Source organism: Capra hircus, chromosome 16, assembly GCF_001704415.2.
Source record: "Capra hircus breed San Clemente chromosome 16, ASM170441v1, whole genome shotgun sequence".
Classification (NCBI taxonomy): domain Eukaryota; kingdom Metazoa; phylum Chordata; class Mammalia; order Artiodactyla; family Bovidae; genus Capra; species Capra hircus.
Window position 1 is genome coordinate 60035641 of NC_030823.1, and position 12498 is coordinate 60048138.

A 12498-nucleotide genomic window follows, 5' to 3' on the forward strand; every position below is an offset into this window, starting at 1 on the left:
TTGTTACATTTCCTTGAATATTTGCATTTTCAATATAATGAGGTTGCCTTTTATGCCAAGGACAAGTGCTAGGAGACCCTGCATAATTCAAAACTAACATATTTTAAGGCTAATTTTCCCATAGGAGTTAATGTGAAAAATTGGGGTGGGATGTATTCTGGGAGCACATAAATCCATAATCAGTGAAATGTATCTTTGCCTTAATGCTACTTTTTATTTTCTCAGCACTATCTCAGTCCCTCCCAGATGCTCTCTCCTAAATTAACAGCCTAGGGTATCATGGTCTTGCTTGGCCTTCCTCATAGCGTTTTATCACATTTAACTTCCGCACCAAAGTTATTGATTTTTGGGTACATTTTTCAGCATGAGCACTGCCACTGCTACTTAATGAATACTTGGATGACATTGTTATAGGATATAAAAAAGATTTTAAATTATAATAACAGTGAATGTTAAAATAACAGCATAATAGTCCCTGTAATCGCAAGAAGAAAGTTCTGTGCATGCGGCCAGCAGTACAGAACCAAGGAGCCACCAACCCAGGACAACGGGGGTTTGTCCCAATGGCACTGCCCAGTGGCCATGCTGAGAACAATTTCTAATTCACTAAGGCAGACTACTTTGAAATTAAGTGATTCTTGATGAATTAAAAATTTGGAGTGTTTCCATTATTTCAAATTTTGTGTGTAAAGAGTACATGGATTTTTTTTTTTAAGGTTAAAAAAAAATCTTTATTTTTGGCTGCACTGGGTCTTCGTTGCTTTACACGGGCTTTCTCTAGCTGCGTTGTGCAGAGGTTGCTCTTCATTGCAGTGCACGGGTTTCTCACTGTGGTGACTTCTCTTGCTATGGGGCGTGGGCTCTTGGCACACGGGCTTCAGGAGTTTCGGCTCGCAGGCTCTGGAGTGCAGGCTCAGTAGTTGTGGCCCATGGGTTTAGTAACTCCTCGTCACGCAGAGTCTTCCCGGGCCCGGGCTTGAACCCGTGTCCCCTGCATTGGCGGGCAGATTCCTATCCACTGCACCACTTCCTCCCCATTGGCAGGAACTCTGAAGAGTATATGAGTATTTTTGAAAGGCACTATTTTGTATTTACATTGTGCTGTCATGTTATTATCTCTATAAATATGGGAAGAGGGAAGTGATTCCTAACAATGAGTTTTGAAGGTTTTCTCAGTGTCTGCCTTGGTGGCTCTGGAATCCTTCCTCATTGGGTTCAGGACCCCAGGGAGGGACTTGGGTGGCGGGGCTCTGAGGATGACGGTGGCTCTGCTGGGGAAGAAAACAGCCCGAGGAGAAGGGAGGACTGGGGGCCTGTCCCCCATCCACTGTGTGCACCATGGCTTGTCGTGTGAGCCGGGCTGCCCACACCCAGGCTTCTGAAGGTGAGGGGACTTGCCCACATCACTGACTCAGTGAGAATGGTGAACCCAGGTCTTCTGACCCCAAGAAAAGCCATTTAGAATGGTCATGAGGATCATAGGCACATCAAGCTCTTGATAAACATCAGCTATTATTGTTTTTTTAAGAGAGGACTTCCCTGGATGGAAGGGAAGAAAGGGAAGAAGATAGACATGGAGCAGACCCTCTTCAAAGGACACCAGTATGAAGGGGCACAGAGAACTCAGGGGGCTGGAGGCAGCTGCCATTCCGCTTCCTGACTCTGGGCAGGCATGCTGGGCAGAGAATGGATGAGCCTGAGTGCTGGGAGAGGAGCAAACCATTTACCCTCAGTGCTGCTTCTGTGCCGGACTCTGGCTGAGAAGAGCCTTTGACTTACAGGCACCTGAGGCTCAAAATCCGTTGAAGACAGTTGATTAGTCAGCTTATTGTCCTGAACACTCTCTATACAAGTGTTTTTCAAAAAAATGCGTTTGAATATAAGCCACAGTAAGAAACTTGTTTTAACTCAGCACACACATTCATACACCTGACACTGATTAAGTTTCATGAAGCAACACTTGCCCTCATCTGCCTCATCCATCCCACCCCATCCACCCCAGCCCACCCCATTCATCCCACCCCAGCCCACCCCATCCCCCCCACCCCACCACATCCCATCCAACCCCATCCCCCCCACCCCACCACATCCCATCCAACCCCATCCCCCACCCCACCCCCCCCACCCCACCCACCCCACCCCATCCCCCCCACCCCACCCCACCCCATCCCATCCCACCCCATCCCATCCTATCCATCCCACCCCACCCCACCCCACCCCACCCACCCCATCCCATCCCATCCCATCCCATCCCATCCCAGCCCTCCCCATCCCCCCACCCCACCACATCTCATCCAACCCCATCCCCCCACCCCACCCCATCCCATCCACCCCACCCCATCCACCCCACCCATCCCATCCCATCCATCCCACCCCAGGCCACCCCACCCCACCCCCACCCCACCCCCACCCCACCCCATCCACCTCCCCTACCCCAGCCCATCCACCCCACCCCATCCTATCCCATCCATCCCACTCCAGGCCACCCCATCCTACCCTACCCCATCCCATCCAGCCCACCCAGTCCACCCCATCCAGCCCACCCCATCCCATCCATCCCACCCCAGGCCACCCCACCCCACCCCATCCCACCCACCCCACCCCATCCCATCCAACCCCATCCCACCCACCCCATCCCATCCCACCCACCCCATCCCACCCACACCACCCCACCCCATCCCACCCACACCACCCCACCCCATCCCACCCACCCCACCCCATCCCATCTATCCCACCCCACCCCACCCCATCCCATCCCATCCCATCCCATCCACCCCACCCCACCCCATCCCATCCCATCCCATCCCATCCCATCCCATCCACCTCACCTTATCCCATCCATCCCACCCCAGGCCACCCTACCCCACCCCATGCCACCCTACCCCACCCAATCCCATCCACCCCACCCCATCCCATCCATCCCACCCCACCCCACCCCACCCCACCCCACCCCACCCATCCCATCCCATCCCATCCATCCATCCATCCCACCCCACCCCATCCTATCCTACCCTACCCCACCCTACCCCATCCTATCTTATCCCATCTCACCCAACCCCTTCCCACCCACCCCACCCATCCCATCCCATCCCATCCATCTCATCCCACCCCATCCCCCACCCCACCCCATCCCATCCTACCCCATCCCATCCCATCCCATCCCATCCCATCCCATCCCATCCATCCCACTCCAGGCCACCCATCCCACCCCATCCCACACACCTCACCCCATCCCATCTACCTCACCCCATCCCATCCACCCCACCCCACCCCATTCCATCCCATCTGCCCCACCCCTCCCCATCCTATCTACCCCATCCCACCCCCCCTACCCCATCCCATCCCACTCATCCCACCCCATCCTATCCTATCACATCTCACCCAGCCCCTTCCCACCCACCCCACCCATCCCATCCCATCCCATCCCATCCATCTCATCCCATCCCATCCCCCACCCCACCCCACCCCACCCCATCCCATCCCATCCCATCCCATCCCATCCCATCCCTTCCCACCCACCCCACCCATCCCATCCCATCCCATCCCATCCATCTCATCCCATCCCATCCCCCCACCCCACCCCACCCCACCCCATCCCATCCCATCCCATCCCATCCCATCCCATCCCATCCCATCCCATTCCATCCCATCCCATCCCATCCCATCCCATCCCATCCATCCCACTCCAGGCCACCCATCCCACCCCATCCCACACACCTCACTCCATCCTATCTACCTCACCCCATCCCATCCACCCTGCCCCACCCCACCCCACCCCATCCCATCCACCCCACCCCATCCTGTCTATCCCATCCCACCCACCCCACCCCACCCCATCCCACCCACCCCACCCCATCCCACCCACCCCACCCCATCCCATCCCACCCACCCCACCCCATCCCATCCCACCCACCCCACCCCATCCCACCCACCCCACCCCATCCCACCCACCCCACCCCATCCCACCCACCCCACCCCATCCCATCCTACCCCACCCCATCCCATCCTACCCCACCCCACCCACCCCACCCCACCCCACCCCACCCCACCCCACCCCATCCCATCCCACCCCACCCCATCCCATCCCACCCCACCCCATCCCATCCCACCCACCCCACCCCATCCCATCCCACCCCACCCCATCCCATCCCACCCTACCCTACCCCATCCCATCCCACCCTACCCCACCCCATCCCATCCCATCCCACCCTACCCCACCCCATCCCATCCCATCCCATCCTACCCCACCCCACCCACCCCACCCCACCCCATCCCATCCCACCCCACCCCATCCCATCCCACCCACCCCACCGCACCCCATCCCACCTCACCCCATCCTATCCCACCCAATCCCATCCCATCCCATCCCATCCCATCCCATCCCATCCCATCTCATCTCATCTTATTTCATGTTATCCATCTTGTTTGCTCTTTTAGTTTTTGATCAACTAAATTGACTTTACAACCCACTTTTGGGTTCTGACCCATAATTTATGAACATTGCTTAGGTGAATAGTAAATGGACACGTCACCTTTGCTATGAGCCCAGGGCTGTGGAAAGGCAATGAGGTCATGGGTGGGACCTGGGGGAATGGAGGCTTCTGATGGGAGGAGGGACAGGTATCTGGGGCAGCCCAGGGCAAAGACTTCCTTCTGTCTCCTTCCCCTCTGCAGCCTTGGCCGTAACTCACAAGGTTGGCCAGTGGAGTGTGCCATGATGGGGAAACATGTAGAATGGTACGCCTTCAGTCTGATAAGAGCCCCGTGTGGCTGGGCTGGGAAGGAATGGGGAGAGGCAGGGAGCTGAGGGAACAGCATATTGTCCTACCTTTTCAGTGACTTGGGGAGGCCTGTAGTGCAGGAGTGGGCTCCATGTGGATCAAGAATACTCTCCCCTGACATTCCCCATTCTTCCTCCCTCTTGCCCATAGCAGGCAAGATTACATGAGGAAAGGAGGAAGGAGGGGTGAGACCCAGCTGCTTCAGATGGGCTGGACGTAGTAAGAAGTGGTTTTCGTTGCAGATGACTCAGAGGCTGGAGCTAAGCGGCCCCGGACCACCATCACAGCGAAGCAGCTGGAGACGCTGAAGAACGCCTATAAGAACTCCCCTAAGCCCGCCCGGCACGTGAGGGAGCAGCTGTCTTCGGAGACAGGCCTGGACATGAGGGTTGTACAGGTGAGGCTCCAGCCACCCCGACCCATGGGGGCGTCTTTGCTGACCGGGGATCCCAGGCCGGGCACCACCCAGTGCCGGGTCTGGCGTGGGGGTGGAGGGTGTCCTGTGGGTCCCCACATCCGCGCGTCCACAGGAGGATGGCTCCAGGTAACCATGGCGCCTCACAGTGCGGTCCCTGATCCCCTCGGGGCGCTGGGCTCAGGGCCACGGCCCAGGAAATCTGCTGAACCAGAGATGTGTGAGGCCCAGGCCAGGGGAAGCGATGGGCACAACCCGCTCCTCATGCATCTGCTGGGCTTCAGCCTCTGTCTCTGGGCTCGGGGACCCCCGGGGCTTTGGGCTCGTGGTGGACACCCCCAAAGTGTGTCCCTTTGCTTGCTGTGACAGGTTTGGTTTCAGAACAGAAGGGCCAAGGAGAAGCGACTGAAGAAGGACGCGGGGCGGCACCGCTGGGGGCAGTTCTACAAGAGTGTCAAGAGGAGCCGCGCAGGCAGCAAGCAGGAGAAGGAGAGCTCCGCGGAGGACTGTGGGGTTAGTGACAGTGAGCTGAGCTTCCGAGGTGAGCAGGGCTGGAGGGGCGAGGCCGAGGCCCTAGGAGAGGCCCCTAGGAAACAGTGACCCCCGACAGGCAGGAGGGGCCTTTCTGGAGGCTTTGCCAGCTCTCTCCTGAACACAGGCCCCACCCTGTGACTTGGAGTAAAGGGTGGGGGGAAATGGCCGTGGCCTTCCAGAGGGGACAGGGCAGAGGAAACCAGAGCTCTGCTGCTGACCCATGGAAGCTGGGGCCTGCAGGCCCGAAGGCCTCCCCTCCTTGCCCGCTGCCCGGGGCTCCCTCATCAGCCCACACAGCTGCAAAGGACCCCTGTGTCTCAGTCTGTGCCCCAAGCCCCTCTCTAGCATTTCTCCCCTCAATGGGGTTAGTGGCCTTCCTCCCGTGACCCCCTAGAGTGAGCCCTCTCCTCTGCTGGTGGTGGGAGGATGTGCGTCACAGCCCTTGGCCCTGGGGAGTCAGTACTGCGAGTGCATGTGAGGTGGGGGCTGGCCTCATTCTGAAATCCCTTCCCCCACCGCTCACTCCGTCTTGTCCCCAGCACATATGCTTTGCTGCATGTGCTACATTCAAATTTTGTGCATCAGCAGAATTGCAAATGGATGCATGTTTTGGTTCCTTTAGTTGTTTGCAAATAGCCTTCTCTTGTATTGAGTCCTCAAATGTGGAAGGTCTTCTGTTGTGGCAGGAGAAGGGAAGAGGCCTGAGCTGGGGGAATCAGAAATCTGGTTTCCAGTTGTGGCTCTGTCCAATTGATTTACTTTTCTTGAGCCTTACCCATCTTTAAATGGGTATAACAGTATCCTTGCCCATATCCCAGTGGTCTTGTGGGAATCTGTGAATACAACTGACTGTGGATGCGTTTGGAGAGAGCTCAGCACATTTTTACGCTTGGAAGACACAACCATTCTTAGGAAGCTTGTGGTTCCCACAGAGGGCCCTGGTCACTGGGGATGACAGGTGTAGGCAAAACGCCAGTTAATGGCCATTTTACAGTGTAGCTGAGCCTTCATCTCCTGCCCCCTTTAAAGGGCATGACTCTCCTCCACCTTTTCATTTTCATGGATGGGATGTGGGACAGCCTAGGGCAGGTTGTCAGAAGGGATGAATGTTGAACTCCATTCTGGGGTGGCCTTGGTAGGAATGGACACACAGGCCCAGTGGGAATAGAAAGGAAGTCTGTGGGGCAGCAGATGGCAAGAGCTGCCTGCGAGGACCATGATTTCCTGAGAGGACCGTAGGTCAGCCCAAAGGTCTGCCCATGAGGCTCGGGGCATGTTCCAGACTCACCTTCCAGGCCTCTTTGGTGGGGACATGGGGGTGGAAAGCCATTCAATCTCCTCTAAGATGCTGAAATCAACATCTGGAACACACAGGATTATCAAGTCTTATTTTGTAGCTCCTTTCTGTTGGGTGCAGGTGGGCCCCCAGGTTGACATATCACTGGTCTCTCCACATAACTTATTTTTCTTATTTTTCTTAAGACTAAAATTGTTCACCTCTGTTGGAGAGATGAATTCTTCCAGGTGGCAAAGATACCACGAGATCCCGTTAATGAAATTCCTCAAGAAACAAGAAGGTCCATTTGCCTTAATCAATCCAATGCTTTGTCCCCAGGGAAGAACTTAGAGAAACCAAGTCCTTTGATACTGAACCTCTTTCCCAGGTAGAGCAGAAAGCTTTCGTATATACATGTCATGAGTCCTCAGCTCCCTCGACCCTACGGCCCTGCTTGTTTCCCTACAACTGAATCAAGCACTTTTCTCAGCTTGAAAGCTTTCAGATGAAATCCTGTTAGCACGGAGTTTTCTCCATTTGTGCTGCGGATGACATGTGATACAGCAAGCCTCAGGCATTCGTACTCCATAGCCGTTAGTGTAGGCCTCTTCATACATGACCCACCTGAGACCAACAAGCTCACGAAACGTTTGTCCAGCCTCCTGGGACCTGGGCGTGTGGTCTCTGGAGGTGTTTGTTCTGTTTCTCCCCTTGACGTGGGTCAGGGTCTGGATGCCAGGCTGACAGGTTGGTGTCTGGTTCATGCTCGGGCTTCTTTCCTGGTCATGTGTATCCCTAGGTTGTGAAGATCAGGGGAACACTGGAGTCCTGGCGGCTGACAATAAATCTCCGTTCTTTTGTCCACAGAGGATCAGATTCTCTCAGAACTTGGCCACACCAATAGGATTTATGGCAACGTGGGGGACATTTCAGGCGGACAGTTAATGAATGGGAGCTTCTCCATGGACGGGACAGGACAATCCTATCAGGACTTGAGGGATGGGAGCCCCTATGGAATCCCCCAGTCTCCATCCTCCATCTCGTCCCTGCCATCCCACGCTCCTTTGCTCAATGGGCTGGATTACACGGTGGACAGTAACTTGGGCATCATTGCGCACGCAGGGCAGGGAGTAAGCCAGACGCTGAGAGCCATGGCTGGGGGACCCACCTCTGACATCTCCACAGGAAGCAGTGTAGGCTACCCCGACTTTCCGACTAGCCCGGCCTCTTGGCTCGATGAAATGGATCATCCTCCTTTTTAAACACTTCTCCCCACCCTACCTGTCCTCTGGCTTGAGAGAATATCTTCAAGGATTGAAAGACACTTGCCTTTTAAGGATTGAAAGTGCGCCAATGTGAATTTCCATTATTTTCAATGGAAGTCCTCTGCTGATCCCGGGGAGGTCGCGGCAGGACCCCGCTGGGGCTGGCTTTCCTGGGAAGCGGTGGGAGAGCAGCCGCCTCTCAGAACACAGCACAGGGGCGCAGAGCCCAGAGCGCTAGGGTGCCGGCTGGTCGGCTCCTCCCTGCCCCCGTCCTGCTTACAAGCTTTGGCTGCTCAGTGCTTGGTTGATGGGTGACTGTGTCAGGCCACCTAAGCCTTCGGGAACTCTGCTCCAACTGGAGAGTCTCGTGAGATGTCTCCCGAACCACTGCTCTCACCAGAACTGAGATTCCCAAGGTGGAGGCCTCATGGCCCTTGAGTATCGATAAAAGTGATTTCTGGACCACCCTTACTTAACCCCAATTTTCAAAATTAAAAAAAAAAGTCACTTATTAAAGATCAGTGGAAAACTTTGATGACAGTTTGATGTTGAAAACATGCTCCCTCTTTTTTTTTGCTGTGAAAAATATGACTTTTTCCCTACCCAGAACTACACGCCAGAGACAGTTTTGTCAGTTTTGGTGTTTATGAAATTCCATCCCAATCACTGAATCGCTGATGGCAAGAAGTGGTTTTTATTGCAGGTGACTCTGAGGCTGGAGCCGAGTGGCCCTGGACCATCCCAGCGACTGCCTGACAAGTCCCCCTGGTGCACAATGTGCCTTTTTAATTTGCTTGTATTATTTATTCCACAAGACAGGCTATGGGTTCCAAAATGATCAAAGCTAAAATATGGAGAGAACAGAACGACAATCAGTGAAAATACTTGCAGACGTTTGGATTCCAGACATGCAGTCGGTTTAGCCAAATCAGCAGATGCTAGTCTCCCAGAGTTCTCATCCGGTAGGGTGAAATGATATTGGACCTGTTTGGAGGGAGTTGGTTTAGATGAGATTGTAAGCCCACTGCCCACCTGCAGCCAACCGTCCTCAGCCCTTTAAAAATGAGTGCTCTCTCTGCCACACTAGCTGACTCAGTAGGAGGACAGTCTTGGCCTCTTCCGAGTACTGGCCGTGCTTCTTGGCCCGTCTCGGTTGGGAGGAATCATTTAGGGAGCGGCCCTTAAGTTGTCCACAGGGTTCCAAATGGTCCTTGGGCTGCATCCCTCTGGGCTGTTGGCTGGGCTCATGCCATGCCCTGTGGTGCCCCAGTTCTGTGCTCTCTGGCCACTGGCAGCGCAGAGACTCTCAGCTTGCAGGTTTGCAATAGCAGATCACCAAGACTGGGACAAGGGCAGGGCCTGCCCCCGCTTCGTGAGCTGCTGTCTCTGCAACAGACTGCGCTTCCACAGGAAATGCCATTGTGATGGCGCTGCAAGTCCCATCTCAGGTCACGCATCTGTCCATCCAGAAGCTCTCTGTGTGCATGTGGAACTTAGCCAGGTAGAATCGATTCCAGTCCCCTTGGAAGACGGTGATTTGCTTTTGCTGGCCTCCCATTCTCTTGAACAAGATCAGCAGAGTGGGAAAGGGTAAGAAGGCATTGCCTTTCTTTCACAGCAAGTGATGGGGTCAGAGCACCTGAGGAACCTTCCTTCAAGGAATGGTTTTGAGGACCACAAAAGCTTAGGTATACGGTAGGCAGACTAAAGGAAGAAATCAGCACTTCCTTTATGGATGCTGGATCTTTCGTAAACTCCTTTCCAGGACTAAACTAAGGTCAGTGAAGCTTCTTTAAAATAGATAGTAAATTCCTGGATCAGCCTTCAGGCCACCTTTTCTCTGATCAATTTTGTAGTGTACCCTTATTTTTTGATGTGCTCGATTGTCATGATTTTTTGCTTGGGGAGCCTGCAAATGTAGACTCTCTGCCCGTGATTCCAGGTGTCAGGATGACGGTGTGTTAAGCCTGGCCAATTCTATGTGCTATTGGGAGGGAATTCCCCAGTAATATGAATATTCAGGGTGGGGATGGAAACATAAATGCAAGATTGAAAAGCCATGTGAAGGAAAGGAAAATGTAACTGTCTTTTTGGAGGACAGATTCTTAGGCACACTGTTCTTAGCAGGCTGCTTACAAAACACAGGAGAAAGACTGCTGAATTAAAACCAGTTAGAAACTGCTCCTCTCAGACCATTGTCTCAGCCTGATTACTTGGAGTAGTATCTCATGGGATCTCAGAGACCCTTTGTATTTTTGCTGAGTGCAGTACTGGGAGAGCAGGCTCTTTAAGATGGTGGGGGAGGGGGGTGCATCCCCTTCTGTGTAGCCCTGCTTTTGGAGACTAGATGAAACTGACCAGTCTTTGTTTCTGTAGGTGGGTTCATCAGGCTTACTCTCTATTCATTCATAGGAGAATGGAAGGCCTCCCTCATTCATGCACTCCAGTGAGGAGTTCAGGTGAGACTGTGTTGGGAGGAGCTCCTTTGGTTTGGTGGGGTTGACTAGCCGGGAGGGCTCTTGAGCAAGCCCTGATCAGAAAGCCAGGGGAGCTGAGTGTAAGTTCCCAGGACCACCTCGCCAGAAAGCAGCAGTTACTGGTGCCGCCATCTAGAAACACAGTCATAATTGGTCTCAGATTTTTAGTGGATCTCTGTGCAAGCTGGGGTTAGCATTGTGGAGCTAGTGCCACCCATAAGCCCATAGGCCAAGGCAGTTCCTTGGCTCTTCTGAGGCTCAGGGATGGAGAAGAATGAAACTGTCCTGAGATTATGGTCCAGGCTCTCCTCTATTGCTCATAGTCTATTATGGAGGTATGCTACATGGGAGCTTTTCTCCCCCTTGCGAAATGATACAGATGAATTTTAAAATGAGATGACACCTTCTAGAGGCATTTATACTACTTGGACCTGTCTTTGGCTCTAGGAGAGCAATTAACTAACAACTGTTATCTGTGGTGCCTGGCTGATAGACCTGAGGGTAGGAGGTTTCTGAATCCAGGAGCAAATTAATAAAATGAAAAAAAAAAAAAGCAACCCCACCCAAATTTCCAGTGGTAACTGATAAAAGCAAAAATGGAATCTGCACGGCTATGGAAGAATCTGTATTTGCTGAAAAGTAGTAAGACCAGGGAGGAAATCCCAAATGCAAGGGCTAAACTGGCCACTGGGTAAACCACACTGTGGGGAAGCCTGGACCCCAGTCCTTCAGGAACTGGCAGTGCCCCTTGAAGCCAACTCCTTTCTGTCCTTGTGCTTTTTCTTTCTTGCCTCATCTGATAGTTACAAAATGAAAACCAACTACCAGATTGATAACATTGTTCATGTAAACTAATACCATGAAACACCAGGGAAAGAGGACAAAATTCAGACAGAAGAAAAGCATTTGGCAGTGTCGTTCAATAAGGTGTCTTTTTTTTTTTTTTTTGGCCAATGTAAAATATAAAATCTGATAAAGATCCCTGGGGGCCGTTAGATCTTTGCGGTGAAGTTCACTTTGCAGGAAGTATAAGAAATCTGACAAACAAAAGACGTTAGCGTCTCTGAAGCTCGAGCTGGTTATTCTGATACAACTGCCTCCTGGCCAGAGGGGTTGAAAGCTTCAGCTTAGCAACAGCTGTGCGCTGTGTGACAGGCCGCCGTCCACCACCCGCGCCCCCGCTCGCCCCCTCCCTCTGACCACTTGGTTATAACCATGGAAATAATGACCGTACCTCCTCAGCCAGCAGGGTCTGGAAGGACCGAGGAGGCTCATTTTTAAACATTGCACTTTAAAAATTGGAAACCGTGAGATGAAGAAAAATTCAATTAAGCGGAAATGAGTTTTGTTTTATTGCCTGCTGCTGAAGGGCGCTGGGCATGCTGAAAGCTAAATAAAAAGCACATCACTGCCTCTCTCTTTCTTGGATTGGTCGATGGGCCCTTTTTGCAGTCGTTGCTCCAACTGCTCTAACACGGTGACTGGAGCCAAAAAGAGAGAGCGCAGCAAAGTCACCCCATCCCCACTGCTTGGTAGGACCACACGGAAAGCACAGTTTCAGCTGCGAGCTCTGGTGAGGAGTCAGCTGCAGGTCTGGGAGGTGCGCCAAGCATCCCTTTGCTTCGGGAGGCAGAGCACAGGTGGACAGAGCCGGACCCCCCACGCTCACCCGCTGCCCACCTAGAGACAAGAACCATTTGTACGTTCCCCACTTGAGGACTGTGTTTAGCCAAACGCGCAGGTTCATGGC

At 53.4% G+C, this 12498-nt stretch overlaps 1 protein-coding gene across 1 annotated transcript in view; it reads left to right on the forward strand.

The window, feature by feature from the left end:
- The window catches only part of LHX4 (LIM homeobox 4), a 45831-nt gene extending 37095 nt beyond the window's left edge, over nucleotides 1–8736 (forward strand). Inside the window, exons 4-6 of the mRNA XM_005690939.2 lie at nucleotides 5024–5178; nucleotides 5566–5737; nucleotides 7874–8736. Of these exons, the coding sequence (XP_005690996.1) occupies nucleotides 5024–5178; nucleotides 5566–5737; nucleotides 7874–8268 (722 nt within the window). The 3' untranslated portion in view covers nucleotides 8269–8736. The remainder of the gene's footprint in view (nucleotides 1–5023; nucleotides 5179–5565; nucleotides 5738–7873) is intronic.